The 17,994-nt window shown below is 40.4% G+C and overlaps 1 protein-coding gene across 2 annotated transcripts in view; it reads left to right on the top strand.

The window, feature by feature from the left end:
* Positions 1–17,994, top strand: part of LOC126175225 (phospholipid-transporting ATPase ABCA1-like) — a 455,526-nt gene that overhangs the window by 59,840 nt on the left and 377,692 nt on the right. For both annotated transcript variants that reach the window (XM_049921856.1, XM_049921857.1), the window contains exons 3-4: positions 4,599–4,805; positions 10,263–10,366. In XM_049921856.1, the coding sequence (XP_049777813.1) occupies positions 4,599–4,805; positions 10,263–10,366 (311 nt within the window). The remainder of the gene's footprint in view (positions 1–4,598; positions 4,806–10,262; positions 10,367–17,994) is intronic.

Genomic DNA, 17,994 nt, shown 5'->3' with positions numbered 1-17,994 from the left:
GTCTGAGGTGTGAACTGTAGTGTAGAGTCTTGATTTATCCTGGTGAAATATGCCACCTGGCACCCTGGTCATGAAGGATATGTCAACAGTGTTTACCAGTCTTGCCACATACTAGTTAGCATGGTTACAATTACCTTCTTCTGGGTCTTCTGTAACTGAGGCCAAAATGTTGATTTCTCCAGTATAGTTTTTTTACATTATGATGTGGTAAAATACTTGGAAAACTTCATTGTCAACCAGTTTTGGCTGTGGAAGCCTAGGCAGTTATACTGGAGTATCAGTTAGGTAGTGTTTTGTCAAGGTTTTCATGGTGTAACACTTTCCATTTTTGTCAGTGTATGTGTTAGATTCTGCTGCGGTGACTGCAACCTGTTGGCCTGTGTTGTTGAAAGGCATATCATCCAAATGTGAAACATGATAGTTTTGAACACCATTGGGCAATCTAGTATCTTAATTTCAGTGTATTGAGGTCAATCTGATAACTAACTACTACATCAGGAAGAAGAAGAGAAATTTGTTAACATCGAGTATAGATTTGTGTCAGGAAGTCGTTTCTGAAAGTATTTGTATGGAGTGTAGCCATGTATGGAAGTGAAATATGGACGATAAATAGTTTAGACATGAAGAGAATAGAAGCTTTCGAAATGTGGTGCTACAGTAGAATGTTGAAGATTAGGTGGGTAGATCACGTAACTAATGAGGAGGTATTGAATAGGATTGGGGAGAAGAGGAGTTTGTGGCACAACTTGACAAAAAGAAGGGACCGGTTAGTAGGACATGTGCTGAGGCATGAAGGTATCACAAATTTAGCATTGGAGGGCAGCGTGGAGGGTAAAAATCGTAGAGGGAGACCAAGAGATGAATACACTAAGCAGATTCAGAAGGATGTAGGTTGCAGTAAGTGCTGGGAGATGAAGAAGCTTGCACAGGGTAGGGTAGCATGGACAGCTGCATCAAACCAGTCTCAGGACTGAAGACCACAACAACAACAACAACAACAACAACAACAACAACAACATCAGGAAGGGTTTAGACTGTGAGATGGTGCACCTATTTAGATAGTTCTACACATTTGATTTCATCAGTGACATGCCCAGGCACATATTGTGAGAAATGTTCAAGCTTTTTTCTTTGAACTATGGGTTCTGTTGATTCCCTGGAATGCTTATTCTCATGGCCTGTCAACAATTGGATGTATCGTTGAAACAGTTTGTTTGCATGTTGTTCATTGTAGTCTTGTAGCAATCACTGTTTATGCTTTGTGAAGTTACATTCAAAAATTATGAGAATGATTCCCCAGGAACAAATCCAGGTCCCCTTGGATTCCATTCCACAATGTTTAAAGACTCTGGTTGCATTTGTGTGCTTCACATCATACTGTGTTAAGTCAGAGATCTTGATACTAATTATTTGTGCATTTTTGTGTCTAATCTGTGGTATATAGTATTTTTCAGTCACTTTTATTGTTCTGTCTTGCCATTTCACAGACATTATTAGGTTCTGATGTAGTGTGTAACTAGGGCCGATGACTAGCCAGTTTTCAATCTCTCGGGGAGTTTAGGATAAATGCTAATGTTCTTATTCATATATTGTGACATTGGTTTGTTATCATGTCACACACAAATGAAATAGGTATGATTGAATATGAAGTTGATTAACATACTAGAAAAAGTTTACAACATGTTCAGTTAAATGCCAGGAAAGGATATGTGTAATAGCACATGCGTATAAGAATTAAGTTAAGCATATGGTGCCATGTGTGATGCTAGCACTTTTTTCAAGTGCCAAGAAAGCAGAAATCTGCCATTGCAGAAGGGTATAGACATATCTGTCCTGTGATGGAAAGATAAAAGTGGTAGACAGTGAAAGCACCTGTAATAGGATTTAGAATGTACGTGACTTCCAGAATAGTTTGTTTTGAAGCATTTTCAAAATTTACTTTATTGGAAGATTTCAGATTATTTGAGGACTAATGCAGACTCAGCTGAAAGCCGTCAGGTAAAACTGTAGTGGTCTTTATCAATGGGTGGATGATGATTTGATGGTCATCTTTGATGTACATAGTTCCTGAGCTGTCTGAGTTACTGTTGGAAGTATTTAAACTGATCAGCCAGAACATTATGAACACTGACCTACTAATATAAACCTGTCCACGTGATAGCAGTGTCACCTGGTGAGAAATGAGTGATGGTTGTACACATGCACAGTACATGTGGTATCAGTGAGAGTGCTATCAGTTTACAGAATGGGGAAGATGCGCGATTTATCTGCGTTTGACTGAGGGCAGAGTGTGGTGGCCCGTTGGCTCGGCACAAGTATTACAGAAACTGCACAACTTGTTGAGTGTTCAAGGACTGCTGTGGTAAGTGTCTTCAACATGAAGTGAAGCCAGATCCATATGTTGTAGAGTTGGGTGGCCACCCCTCATTACAGATGTCAGATGCCATAGGCTGGACAAGCTGGTGAAACAGGATAGGTACCGAACTGTGGCAGAACTAACTTTAATGCTAACAGTCTTTAATGCTGGGCAGAGTACAAGTGTGTCTGAATGCACAGTGCACTGAACACTCCTAACAGTGGGCCGCCGCTGCCAAAAACCCATGCATGTGCCAATGTTAACACCACGACATCAGCAACTATGACTGAAATGGGCACTGGATGTTGGTGCAGTGGCAGAACATTGCAGATGCTCTGAGGAACACTCATGTGGGCATCTATGGGTCCAGTGGAGCTCGTGCAAGGCAACATGATGGCCACAGAATATCTTACACTGGTAGCCATGACTCGCCTTCATAACAATCATATTTAACAATGGCAGTAACGTTTTTCTACAAGATAATGCACCATGAAGTGGTTCGAGGAACACAGTGGCGAGTTCCAGTTGAAGTTCTGGCCTCCCAGCTTGCCAGACCTGAACCCAATTGAAAACATCTGGGTGCAATTTAAATGTGGCATCATAGTTCAACAACAGCCACTCCAAAATTTATGGGAATTAGGTGGTGTGTGTGGAGATGTATTGTCAGCTCCAGCGAACTACCGAGGCCTTACTGCTTCCATGCCAGGATGTGTCGCTTCTGTTATCTTAGCCAAAGGTGGACATACCAGCTATTAGGTATTTGATCATAATTGTTCTGGGTGATCGGTGTGTGTAAAGCCTGATCAGCTGCATATTCTGTATGTACATACGTTTAGGATAAGCTTGAAATGGTGTGTGATTCATTTTATATCAACTTCAACTTTGATGCAAGGTTCATCAATTAGCATCTTGCTTGAGAGTGCTGGATTTGAGTAACGTAATAATCCCCCCCACACCCCTGAACCATGGACCTTGCCATTGCTGGGGAGGCTTGCATCCCTCAGTGATATAGATACCCGCACCGCAGGTGCAACCACAATGGAGAGGTACCTGTTGAGAGGCCAGACCCTCCTGAAGAGGGGCAGCAGCCTTTTCAGTAGTATCAGGGGCAACAGTCTGGATGATTGACTGATCTGACCTTGTAACAATAATAATAATCATCTCTTCTCTCACAGAGCCTGTAATGGGCATGAGATCTTAAAATGGTTTGATTAAATTTGGACACAGAATAGAAGGTAAGATTTGTGGACAGGATGAATGTTTCTGAGGATAAGAAGGGTTGAATGACATAGCAATGACATGTTTTGTAAGTGTGTTGCTTTTATTTGATGTAGAACTAGTTTCTAGATGGAAATTATGTCAGCAAATGGATGTGGGAGTGAATAGCATAGAAAATTGGCTGTGCTGAAACAATAAACAAATGAAGGGTAAGTAGTGTACAGAGTGCTAGTATCAGGATACTTCAGTGACCAACAACCTGGAAACAGTTTTGAAATACCAGAAAGTTGAGTGGAGATAAAGTGATAGTGTATTGAATATGATGTTAGATTGAATTGTAGGAGAAAGGGGTCAGGTGTTGGGAATGAAATAAATAATAAAATAATAAAAGTGAAATGTTTGTGACATATTACAGTACTTTCATTATCCATTTTTGATTACTTCTTTGCCCTGGCAATATAAATATTATACTCATTGTGCTATAAATAAAATATAATGATATTGTGTACAGTGTTTCAACTTCGTAGTTCAGTATCAGATGCTGTTGGAGAAAACCCTGCACAGTGTTCTTGGGTTTGTGTTGTTATGGATGAGAAGAGGGGATGAGAGGAAGGGAGAGGATGAACCTTTTCCTTCCTCTCATCCATGACACAAACACAAGAATACACTGTACAAGCACAATCAACCACACAACACAGGTACACATTTGACACTTCATAACAGGCAGAGGGAAGTAATGGAAAACCACATACACTAGGAACTTTCCCAGGATGGCTGTGTGGTATTCCTGCACTTGATCCCCAACATTCATTCCGTGAGTATGGGACTATTGTATTTTGTGTGGAGGGTGATTGGGCTGGTAAATGTGCTCTGTAAGCATTAATTTGCTGATAACAGTCTAAATGTGGTGTTGCTAATAATGCAGCTTGGGAGCATTACTGTAAAAATGTTGTTTGAGGATTGCTGTAAAAAATGTTGTTCTGTGCATTTCAATATGAATTTATTAATGATTTGTTTATTTTAGCAATCATTGGCGTACAGAGTGAAGATGATATTGTAAGTGCTTATAACGCATTTGAAGGTGGTGGCAAGTTCATTGGTATAATATTTGATAACATTAAAGAAGATGAACTACCAACAAATTTAAGGTATCGGGTGAGGTCAGAGGCAACTTTAAATATAAAAGAGACTTTTTCGGAAGCTGCCCCAGAAGGACCAAATGTTGAATCTGGTAGGTGCAATAGCTGTTTTGTTAGATCCATAATGAACACTGTATGTTAAAGAGATATATTTCCATGTTTTGACAAACTGCCGTGACATGCTGCTGTTTATGGTAGGCCGTGCAAGTATCCCATTGATGCAAACTGTCACCTGTGATGTGGTTTTAGAGATATGTCAAATGTGATGGTAGCAGACACTTAAGATGTTTTACTGAACTTTGTGTGTGCACTAATTCTAGTGAAGACTCGGTTGACAGTGTCAAATGAGAAGGGGGCCAGCATGAAATACATGAAGTGTTGTGAGCATCCTGTCACTACCTCTTGAGTTACTTCAAAATGTTGGTTGACTCCCTGAACTATTTTGAACGACTGCAATGAGCTAGGTGGCACAGTGCTAAATTACTTGACTCATTCCTAGAAACAGTGGTGCAAATCTATGTAGCCATCTGTATAAACAGGTTTCCCACGATATCCTTAAGTCAGCCAAAGCAAATGCCAGGATAATTCCTTTGAAAGAGCCCTACATATTTCTTCTCCAAGCCTTCACCAATCCAAGCTTGTGCTCTGTTTCTATTGGTGTCATCATTCATGAGCGATTAGGGTTTAACCTTCCTGTTTGGATGATTGCATAATGCAAACTACTTGTTCATAGATGCTTCATATCATTTTAGTGCCTCATTTCAAATTTATTGATTAGGATCAAGCTGGACAGGAATGTCTTCAATTAGAAATTTGACATAGGAATTCTTAAATGTTGGAACGACTTTTGGGAATTCGAACTTCGAAGGAAGATTTTAAATCTGTGATCCATGAGTAATAAGACTACCATTATGGCACTTATACTAATAATAAGGCAATGAAAGCCCACACATTTTCTTGAAAGGCAGTGCTACTGTGTCTGACAAGAGGTAGGTGGGGGGGAGTAACATTTCACATGCAGCTCATGAGAGATGTGGAATAACACTGTAAATTGTCCTTGAATTATTCGCAGTGTTGTTGCAGCCAGCACAAATATGAATCCTGTTCTCGTTCTCCCTTGTTGTAGGGTGGAAAAGCTGGAGGTAGTGCTATATTTGTTTCTGAGTGATCCCTCTGTGATGGCTGGCTCTGTTGTTGCAGTAGCACATATTGATTCTGATACTATGTTGAACAACAGTATAAAATGTGTGAATGTACACATGACATTCTTTTCAAGTGACACAACCCACATTCCAGTTTTACATACATAAGGGCTACACAGGAATTTATGAAACATAAAATTTAAATTCGATTTGTGATAGGTATAAAACAGCCAACTGTTATTAACAAAATTTTACTTTTACCAGTTTTTGACACTGACTAAGGGTGGCTACATCAGAAAATCTACAATTGTACACAACAAAAATTATGGGATATCTCCTAATATCATGTCTGATGACCGTTTGCCTGGCATTGTCCAGCAGCTCTGTAGTGTGGACTCAACAAGTCATTGGAAGTCCTCTGCAGAAATATTGAGGTATGCTGATGTTGGTTGCCAAATCATTCACTCAAAAGCTCCAGGATGTTCTTCAAACCATAGTGAGCAATTGTGGCCTGGTAACATGATGCATTGTCATCCATAAAAATTCCATAATTGTTCAGAACATGAAATCCATGAATAGCTGCACATAGTCTCCAAGTAGCTGATCATGATTATTTCCAGTCAATGATCAGTTCAATTGAACCAGAGGACCCATTCCATTCCATTTAAACACAGCACACCTTTATGAAGCCACCACCAGTTTGGACAGTGCCTTGTTGACAACATGGGACCATGGCTTCATGGAGTGTGTGTCACATTCGAAATTTACCATCAGCTCTTACAAAGGAAATCAGGGCTCATCTGATCAGACCAGTTTTCAAGTTGTCTAGGGTCCAACTGATATGGTTACGAGCCCAGGAGAGGCACTGCAGGCAATGCCATGCTATTAGCAAAAGCACTTGCGTCAGGTGTCTGCTGCCATGGCCCATTAATGCCGAATTTTGTCACACTGTCCTAATGGATACTTTTGTCATACAACCTCCATTGATTTCTGCTTCTATTTCTCCCCCTTGTTGCTTGTCAGCTAGCACTGGCAACTCTATGCAATCGCTGCTGCTCTCGGTTATTAATTGATGGCCGTCAGCCATTGCCATTGTCTGTGGTGATAGGTAATGGCTAAAATTAGGTATTCACAGCACACTCTTGAGACTGTGGATCTCGTAATATTGAATTCCTTAATGATTTCCAAAATGGAATGTACAGTGCTTCTAGCTCCAACAACCTTTCTATGTACAGTGTCTGTTAATGCCTATCGTGTGGCCACAATCATGTTGGAAACCTTTTCACATGAATCACCTGAGTACAAATGACAGCTCCACCAGTGCACTGCTCTTTTATACCTTGCATACATGATACTACAGTCATATCGCTATCCCTAGTAACTGCTGAACAAATTTAAGAGCAATAATTTACTTTTGCGAGAACAACAGTGTCTCGTATTAATCCAAATCCCCTAGTGTTGTACTGCTACAAAACAGTTGCTTCAAATGTTTAATACTGAAAAATTTATTGGTTTTTATCTTAATGTGTGATCTATGAGATCACAATTTCATAATTATGATTGAAAACACAAACAGTGACTATTCAGCAGGACATTGTACTATCTCTATTGCAGAGCATATTGGCACACTAAACATGCAGGTAAATGGAAAATCCAGGATGGTCAATATTGTAAAAACATTAATACAAGGTCTCAGACTGAAAACAGTTCACATAGAACACAAGAATGTAGAGAGACAAAAATGTAGCAGGCAACATAATCTAGCAGGTAACATTGCCCATGGGCCATGCCCACAAAAAGGAGTTGCGTAGGCTAATTCTATGTCGAGCCCTAGAATTTAAATATACTGCCACTGCCCACTACCTATCACTTGCTGTCATATTTCAGTTGCTAAACTTGTTGTCTAGTAGTACTGGAATTCATGACTTACTGATTATGGATTGCTTTATTGTTACCATAATCTCTGGAACAGCATAAAGAATGCATTCAGCAACAGATGACCAATACCGTATTGATTATTTTGGTTGAAGTGCCCTGGTCTGTGCTGCAAGTTATGTGCCTTTCTTCTCACCAGTTTTTTGGCTGCCCTGGTCTGTTGTCTTATTATTGTCTACCTATTACTGGATGCATCCCTCTTCTGTCTGTTTGCATCAGTCTGCATGATTGGATTCCTTAACACATTTTTAGTGGTTCGCCTACTTTTTCTTCTTTTGTCCTCGGTGTCGATGTACTGTCTGCTACACAGACTGAAAAAATATGGGGTGGATGTGCAGTACTGGCTACTGTAAATGATGTAGCTGACAGATGCAGTTGCGTTTCACAGCAGTTTTACTTTCACTTTTCACAACCCCCCATATACACATTTATATGCCCAGTGCACTATTGTTCATCTTTCAAGAAGCCTCAGTAATAGTTTTCAGGCAAACATTCACATACTGCTGCAATAGTTTACTATTGAACATCTACAGGCAGTAAAAACTTAACCACAAAATTCACTGTTCTTGAAGATTAGAAAGGTACATATGGAGTAGACACTGTCATTGTTTAAATACACGGCCTAATTGTGTAACACTTATTTCACTGATACATTGTTTCAAATGCCTGTTTCGCGACCAAAAATTGGGCCCTTATGTATCATCAGAATAGTAGGTGCTGAAACTACACATTGTTCAAAGTTAAATTTACGGAAATTACAATTAAAACTTAACTCATTAAATTAATTGCATATATTGAAAAATACGTTCCTTTTAACAGTTTCTTCTGCTACAAGGGTTAAGCCGAATTATTTGTTTAAATCACAAAACTAACAAATATATTATGCAAACAATACTTTTGACAAAACTGTTAATTACCATGCTAACATATTTTCGAATAGAGCTAAATAGATACTTTAAGAATACTAGCATTTTGTCTTCCAAGTGTTTACAATTATTAGAGAACTTATATTTTTATATATGTCATCAATAGAATTGAAGTTATGAAACAATTACTCATTTCACCTCATAACGAAAGATACTAACTAGGCATAGTCAAAATAAATTAGAAAATCAATTATATGCATAAAACTAAGCACAAAAGTAGATCTGATGTTATATTCTTTAAAACTGAGGATCAGTCTTTCTCTTGTATGAAAATGCAAATTATATTCACTTATGTTAATGGTAATCAGTTAAAATTGGGGGGGGGGGGGGGGGGGGAGGGGGAGGGGATGAATTTTAAGGCGGCAGATGGCAAAACAGGAGGGGAAGTAAAAAATCCCACCTAGCTTTGTTATACATTGTCCAGTTTCCCTGCGAAACTGAAAAATTCATCCAGTGAATTGGTTGGACTGTGTATCAGGAATTCTATAGGTACTCTAGCAAATGTCTTTTGGGGTATGGAGAACAGTAACACACAACAGAGAACAGCATTCACACTATCTTTCAAGAACTAATTCTGTTTCCAGCAGTAGTACACACATTCATACATACAACCACACGCACAACTGTTCAGACAAAATTATTTTACTGTGTGACCATTTTTAAAATTTAACTCGTTTAAAAATTCAGTTTTGATATGTATTTGGCCTCAAAACTTATTAAAATAATTTTTTGGAAACCTCTAAATAAATTGTTGATTTATTTAGCCCATGAATGTATCCATTATTCTGCCACTTTGTTAACTTAACTTTTGCTTCATCTGACATACGATGCACCTTGTATACTGCAAGGAACTCCATGGGATTATACTTCACATCACCTGTGATACTCTTAATGTTTATTGGCATAGGCAGTGGTTCTCCAGTTACTCATGTGCTACGGCCTCAGTGGTGTTAATCGAAGTTGGTATAAAATATGTGTTACTGTTACATGTAAATGCGGGAAAGGTTTGTATGTGTGACATACTTACTATTGTCTCGGTAACTAGGAGCAGAAGTGTCTCAGTAACAGGTAAACAGGTTTTTGTGTCCATGTTTTATCTTGATTTATTGTTTAGTATCAGCTTTTCCCATCCATGCCTCTAATCAGCATTTGTGAACTTTTTAAGTGTAATATTTCTGTTTAGAAAGAAGTATGTTAATAAGAACTCATATAATTTTTACATAATTTCTCTTTATAATCAAAATAATGTAATTAGATGTATAGAAAATCTACTCACTAAGTGGCGGCAGGAGAACACTCATATAAAAAAAGGGTTTTACTTGTGCATGCTTATGAGTCAGTGGCCCCTTCTTCCAGCAAAAGGGTTGAAGGAGAAGGAAGAGGGGTGAAGGGAAGTTAGTTTTTTTTTTAATATATACATGTGTTCTCCTGCCATCAGTTGGTGAGCAGATGTTTTATTTATCCAATTACAGTATATTATTAAAATGATTATTTTCATTATTATATCTCTTTGTAATCAGATATTTGTTTACTTTTTTCAACACAGGACAATATATAAAGGCTGGTGTAGCAGCATTACAACTGTACATTGACAGTTTCTTCATTGATATGGCCAGAAAAGTGTCTGGAGTGCACAATAAGGACTTAAATGTAAGTGAGCTTATGTTGTTATTGCTTTATGCAGAAAAAATTTATTGTGTTTGTGTTTTTAAAAGGACTAACAGAGAGCAAATCTGAAACGCAGTGGCCAAACAAATTGTGTGATATGTGTGAATGTTGGCTTTCATAATGTATACAGATGAATGAAAAGCTCCAGAGTTTCTGGCTGAATGGCAGTGTTGAAACACTGTGAAACTTTGACAGATGTCTTACTTGATGAGGGCTAGTATGGGCTAATGCAGAAAGAGCAGGTTCCCAGGCAGGTAATGAATGATAAAAAGTTTACTAGCAACACAAACATTGTAATAAAATCAGTCACAGAAAACTAAACATTACTTTTTGAGGTGATGTGAACTGGTAACTGTCTTATTACTTGATGATCAGTGACCAGTCTTTAAATTTACGGTTTGTAATTAAGCACCCTCACTGTAAGTCTGACAGAATAAATTTCTGTATTATGATGTACCACAGGTTGGACACCTGTCTGAAATGCACGATCACAGAAAAAGTCTAAGACCTCTGGATACTAGGTCTTGGCAGTGGAGGCCAAGGTAGCAGAGGACTGCGTGAGGTGAATGACAGGCAGCTCATAGAGGACTTAGAAGATGCTGAAGTCCAGGAAAAGTGTTGACAACTGGGTCCTGTTTTTGCATTAAAACTATGGGCTATATGGACAATTCAGAGAGATGGCCCTCAGTTGGCTCAGCAAACTGAAATGCCCTGCAGCAGCTGGATGGCACCCTGAATGCCTGCCCAGCCCAAGGATATCCGCTTATCACTCAGAGGGCACATGATTCACCTAGGTAAAGTAGTGCCTGCAAATGAGGCACTGTTGATGGTAATACTCATGCCGCTGGTGACAAAGCTGGTGCCTCTCGGAATGAGTCTAGTGCCATACATTTTTGTGTTGACTGCAGAGGGTACTGTTGACAACAAATCAGCCAGCTGATTTTATTGCACAGAATGTTACCACAAACGTGATGGGTGTACCATCCCATGTTTATATTGCTGGAACATGTTCTGTCTCCTGCATGAAGCATTTACAAACAGACCACAGGTGTCTTCCAGGTAACTGTAATGATAGGCAAGTAGCTGGGATGTAGCACTATTCATTTTTATTGAAACATTGTGGTTTTCAACACTGTCACATGGCTGGATACCTAAGGGATTTTCATCAGATGGAGCATTGTGGAGCACAAAGAAAATGTGTGGAGGATCAGGCTCCTATAGAAGGCAGAAAGAGTGTAGACCATAACATGCTATTTTGGATGAAAGTAAGGTGAATGGGGTGGGGGTTAAATACAGAGATGGGGGGGGGGGGGGGGGGGGGAAGGAAAAAAAAAACGTAGCTAAGTAAATGGAGCAAAAACTGAAATAAGAACTTGATGGTAACTTTTGTTTTCTTTGTTCTTGTGTCTAGAGCTACTATAAATAAATTTAATGCAACTGCGACTTCTGCGAAGATGGTCAGTTTATTTAGAGTAAAATATTTTACTTTAGGTCATTAAGCTCAGAAAATGAACAAGGAATAAGTGTTAATGACTCACATCTGAACAATCTTTGCACTTCTAACAACATTATGCCTCTCATGAAAGTAAACTTCAACAATATACTGGAGAAATTTTCTTTAGCAAGCTTAGCAGTAGACTTGAAAATAGATTGCAATAAGACTAAAATACAACATATTGAAGGGTAATAATACCAATAAGCAATGAAATCATAAAGCCAGCTGTGACTGGCTTTTTTTATTTACAGCAGCTGTTAGACATGGTGTCGTATGTTGTAGGAATCTCAGGGAAACAGCATGGAATTCATGAAAGTAGCCTGTAACTACTACTAAAAAATAACCCATAGTTTCTGCTCTTGAAGAACCTCCTATTATACCCAACCCAGTGAATCCGCCCTTACAGCTAGATGAGGGATTTGCATCACTCGAGGTGGGGGGCCAATATGGATATTGGGCATTTGGCCTTGCCTATTCTGCCTGTGAGTGAGCAGGTGGTCATTCCTTCAGTGGGGTGCAAGCAGGTACACATGGACAGGGGTTTGCTAGTTATTGGGAGTGCCAGGGTTAGGCATTTTATGGAGCCCCTTAAGGAGATAGCATTGAGGCTTTGAAAGAAAGCCAACATGCACTCAGTATGATTGCCGGGGCACCTCATTGGAGATGTGGAGGATGCCTTGCCTGTGGCTAACGAGCGTGCAGGGTGAAGTCCTCTGCAAGTTGTGACTCATGTTGGCACCAAAACCTGTCACATGGGTTCTGAGGCCATCCACAGTTCCTATAGGTGGCTCACAGAAGTGATGAAAGGCTGCTAGTTTTCCATTTGCAGGATTGCTTCCAGAGTTGATAGGGGTCCTTTGGTTTGGAGTCGAGTGTAGCATCTTAACCATAGGCTTCGTCGACTCTGTGACAGTCTTGGCTGGAGAGTTCTGGACTTGTGTTATCAGGCGGGGAATTGTAGGAGACACCTGAATAGGTCAGGGGTGCACTACACAAAGGAAGCAACTACTCAGATAGTGGAATACCTGTGGAGGGCACATGGAGGTTTTTTGGGCTAGATGGTAGTTTGAGGTACTCTGATGAACACTTGCCAAATGATGCACAGATAACGAAGTCAGATCACATTCAGAGCGAAGACACTTGCCAGTTTAAATTTTATTTGTGGATTGTTGAAGTATTCATAGCAAAGTTTCTGAATTTAATGCCCTCCAGAAAAGTTCTTGTGCTCAATTTATTCTTGTCACAGAGAGCTGGCTGAAACTTGAAGTAGAAAGCTGTGAGATATTTACTAAATCCTGGAATGTGTATCGGAAAGACATATTAGACACCGTTGGAGGGGGATTGCTGATTGCAGTTGACAGAAATATTATTTCTATTGACCCCTAAGGGCTCCGCATTGCTAAGCACGGGTTTTGCGACCCCAGGGTTCCTAGCTGGGGGCTGGTAAACGCTGCCAGCCTTCTGTCACCATAAGCTCTGGGCATGCTTCAGCGATCACCATGCAGCCAAGCGGTGGAATGTTGTGTTTTTCAGAGAACAAGGGGAAAAAAAACCTCAACCTCAAGGTGTGCTAAGTGCTGAAGAGGTGAATGGCTGTTGAGGTTAAACAGCATCTAGCAGGCAACCTCTGGGGCACCTGCTGCCCCCCAGTTGAATAAGACTTGCTCAGGCATGAAGGTTGTTTCCCTAGCATCTCGTGGAATCCTTATGGAATGCTCTCATGAAACTACTAGTTCTGGCGGGACAGATGTACCATCAGGTAGTACCTACACCCACTCCTCAAAGGGAGCTCAATTGGTCAGTCCTCCTGAAAAGAAGCCTCAGAATCGTAGTAACAGTGTGCCATAACACTTCCATTGTAATCAAATGAACAGGGGGAACCTTTGAGAAGATCTCCCCTTTCTATATTCACAAGGCATTGGAAAGTATTGCTGGGTCTCTAAAAAGTGTCAAACAACTTCATAATGGAACACTTCTAGTAGAAATTGCTGATTCAAACCAAATATCTAAGCTTCCAGGATGTGAGGTCTTAGATGACTACCCAGTCGAGACAGAGTTGCATAACACCCTTAACTGTAGTAAGGGCGTGGTTACCCGATCCAATATAATGGAGGTGGAACCTGTGGAATTACGTGAGAAATGGAAAACTAAGATCACCACGAAAGTGCAGAACTATATGAGGAGAGTCAATGGGAGATTTGAAAAATTGGCAACATTTATTCTAACATTTAGTATTCCAGAATTAACTGAACATATCTTGCAGGCTATATCCTTCTTAAGGTTGGCCTATTTGTTCCTAACCCAATGCGATGCTACATCTGTCAAAGATTTGGCCATACCACAGTGAGATGTAATGGGAAGGGTACATGTGGCAATTGTGGAGGCTTAGCTCATGAATCAGGCAATTCTTGTACCCTTCCTCTAAAATGTGTAAACTGTTCCGGGCATCACCCAGTGTGGTGCAGAAAGTGTGAGGTTTACAACGCGGAAAGGAAAAATTCAGGAGTTGAAAGCAACAAGATGTATACTCAGTGGTGAAGCTGAAAAAGCTCTCGGAGCTATGCAACCATTGGTTTTTGCTACTTCTTTTGCATCAGCCCTTAAGACACCAGTCACTAAATGTGATTCCTCCACACAAACTCGGACCACAGATTCAAGTGCAAGCACAAGCACTTGCGATGTACCTGTGGGGGAAACACTCCACTCGAAACTAAAGTTGTTTGGAAGTCATCAGCAATAGGCTTATCACCTAAGGCACATTCCACTACCCAACATCAGAAGCTAACTAAGCCATCCCCGCAAGCCAGGCAACCACATCCTCCCGTCAGTAAAGACAAACATCCTTTGAAAAATAGTTCTAAGTGATAGTTAAACCTTCGGATCGGCAAGCTCTCTCCCTTTCTGATGGGGACTATGCTCTTGAGTATTTGGACTTCCAATCAGAGGAACCGGGAAGCAAGTAACCAGCTAACATTCCCCTGACCTTCCCAGTAAATCACCACATCTGAGGGAGAAAGACAAGGACAGTCATTTCAGACTAATGGCTTCCACAGGGAATTCTGTGTTGCAATGGAATTTGAATGGCTATCACTCACATTTGGAAGAATCGCAGCTACTGGTCCAGGAGAAATGGTTCTGCATCTGCTCACAAGAAACACATCTTAATGTCACCGACACACCTGCATTATGAGACTACCATGCATACAGGAAGGATGATACTACTGGAGACAGGGCTAAACGTGGAATGGCTGTTTTCATTGATGACAGATGCCACTCCTCTCCTGTCCCTCTTACTACGACCATGCAAGCAATTGCTGTGAAAGTTCTCACACCCTTTAATATCACAGCATGTTCTTTGTACCTTCCCCCTAATGATGCTTTGGATACAGACACACTGACAGAACTCTTTCGGGCACCCCCCACACCCATTCCTCCTTGTGGGGGGACTTCAATGCACACAATGTGCTGTGGGGCTTGGCTACAATTTGTGCCAGGGGTCGGATGATTGAGCGAATCGTCCATTCTGAGAATGTCTGCCTTCTGAATGCGGCTCAGATGACACATTTTTCCAAAGATTCAGGGTTTCTTTTTCAGCCATTGACCTTTGTTTTTGTTCCCCAGCTGTTGCAGCCTAAGTTTAGTGGGAAAGTGGCTCCAGATTTACATTCTAGTGACCACTTCCCAGTGTGGACCTGTCTGCGAATAGGACGGTGGCTGACAGGAGACCACACAGGTGGATGATGCAAAGGGCAAATGGGTTGCAGTACAGTCAACAGGCTATATTTGAACAAAAGGAGGCGACTGTCCATATCACTTGTGACATACAATGGGCTGCCACAGAGCCCATCCCCAGGTCTAGTAACCACCTTAGATGACAGCTTGTACCTTGGTGGAATGATCACTGTCAATTGGCAATCAGGGCCAGATGAACAGTTCTGTGGAACTTCAAATGGTATTCAAATACAGACAATCTTCATACCTTCAGATCTGCAAGAGCACTTGCGATGCGAATGATAAAAGAGCAGAAGAGGGCTTCCTGAAGGGAACTCACGACATCCATTAATCAATTCATTTCTACTGCGCAAGTTTGGGAATCAATAAGACAGATTTCAGGTAAGAGTAGTACACACCCCCTTACAGCATTGTCAAGTAATGGGGTCTTGGTGGACACAGCAGAAGACATGGCTCAGGATTTACCTGAACACTTCTTTACTGTTACTACGCCATCCAGACAAGCTCCAGCTTTTCAGGTGTTCCATAGGACTTCAGAGATGAGGAGGTGCAATTTCTTCTCGCATAATGAGGAAGTCTAAAACCTTCCATTCTCCATGTGGGAACTGGAATCAGCTGTGTCTGCAGCCACATACACTGCTCCAGGACCTGATGAGATCCATTATGCCATGCTTCATCATCTGTGCCCTGAAGTGAAAGGACAACTCCTCTCTTGTTTCAATCAGATCTGGTTTGATGGACAGTACCCCATGACTTGGAAGGAGGTAATATTAATTTCATTCTGGAAACCAAGCAAGGATCATAACGCCCCAAACAGTTACCGGAGTGTCGCCCTTACCAATTGCATGGGTAAAACACTTGAACACATGGTCAACTGCCGGCTTGTCTGGCTACTCAAATCCCAAGGTCACCTGAGCCACTCCCAGTGCGGTTTCAGGCAGTACTGTTCTACCCATGTCCACAGCTCGTGGTCTCATGGTCGCATTCTCGCTTCCCGAGCATGGGGTCCCGGGTTCAATTCCCAGCAGAGTCAGGGATTTTCACCTGCCTCGAGATGACTGGGTGCCAATGTTGTCCTTATCATTTCATCATCGTTCATGAAAGTGGCGAGATTGGACTGAGCAAGGTTGGGAATTTGTATGGTTGCTGATATCCGCACAGTTGAGCGCCCCACAAACCAATAATAATAATAATAATAATAATAATAATAATAATAATAATAATAATAATAATAATAATAAAACTACACTAAATATACACACTAGGCAGAAATCAGAACAAACCAACACACAGAAGAAACCCACAAAACCAGCATGGCAACACAGGCTACAGATCAGAATAGAAAAACTGAGAAAAGACATCGGACAGCTAACACAACTTATAAGAAATGAAATATCAGACAAAAAACGAAAAAGGTTAGGTAAAATCTCACAACAAGAAGCAACAGAGCAATTAGATGAAAAAAAGCAGAAATTGCAAGCATTGGCCAAACGACTTAGAAGATACAAAAAAAGTGAAAATAGAAGGAAACAAAACCAAACATTCAACACAAACCAAAAGAGATTTTACCAAACAATGGATAACACACACATTAAAATAGACAATCCACCAAACATAACAGACATGGAACACTTCTGGAGCAGCTTATGGTCAAACCCGGTACAACATAACAGGCATGCACGGTGGATACAAGCAGAAACAGACACATACAAGATGATACCACAAATGCCTGAAGTGATAATTTTGCAACATGAAGTCACCCGAGCAATTAATTCTACACACAATTGGAAAGCCCCTGGAAATGATAAAATAGCAAATTACTGGCTAAAGAAGTTCACCTCAACACATTCACATCTAACTAAGTTATTTAACAGTTACATTGCAGACCCATACACATTCCCTGATACACTTGCACATGGAATAACCTATCTGAAACCTAAAGATCAAGCAGACACAGCAAACCCAGCTAAATATCGCCCCATAACATGCCTACCAACAATATACAAAATATTAACTTCAGTCATCACACAGAAATTAATGACACATACAACACAGAACAAAATTATAAATGAAGAACAAAAAGGCTGCTGCAAAGGAGCACGAGGATGTAAAGAGCAACTGATAATAGATACAGAGGTGACATATCAAGCGAAAACTAAACAAAGGTCCCTACACTACGCATACATTGATTACCAAAAAGCCTTTGATAGTGTACCCCACTCATGGTTACTACAGATATTGGAAATATACAAAGTAGATCCTAAATTGATACAATTTCTAAACACAGTAATGAAAAACTGGAAAACCACACTTAATATCCAAACAAATTCAGATAACATCACATCACAGCCAATACAGATTAAGCGTGGAATATACCAAGGAG

The sequence above is a fragment of the Schistocerca cancellata genome, chromosome 3 (assembly GCF_023864275.1).
Source record: "Schistocerca cancellata isolate TAMUIC-IGC-003103 chromosome 3, iqSchCanc2.1, whole genome shotgun sequence".
NCBI lineage: Eukaryota > Metazoa > Arthropoda > Insecta > Orthoptera > Acrididae > Schistocerca > Schistocerca cancellata.
The sequence above is the reverse complement of the archived record's forward strand: the minus strand, read 5'-3'. Positions and strand labels throughout refer to the sequence as shown.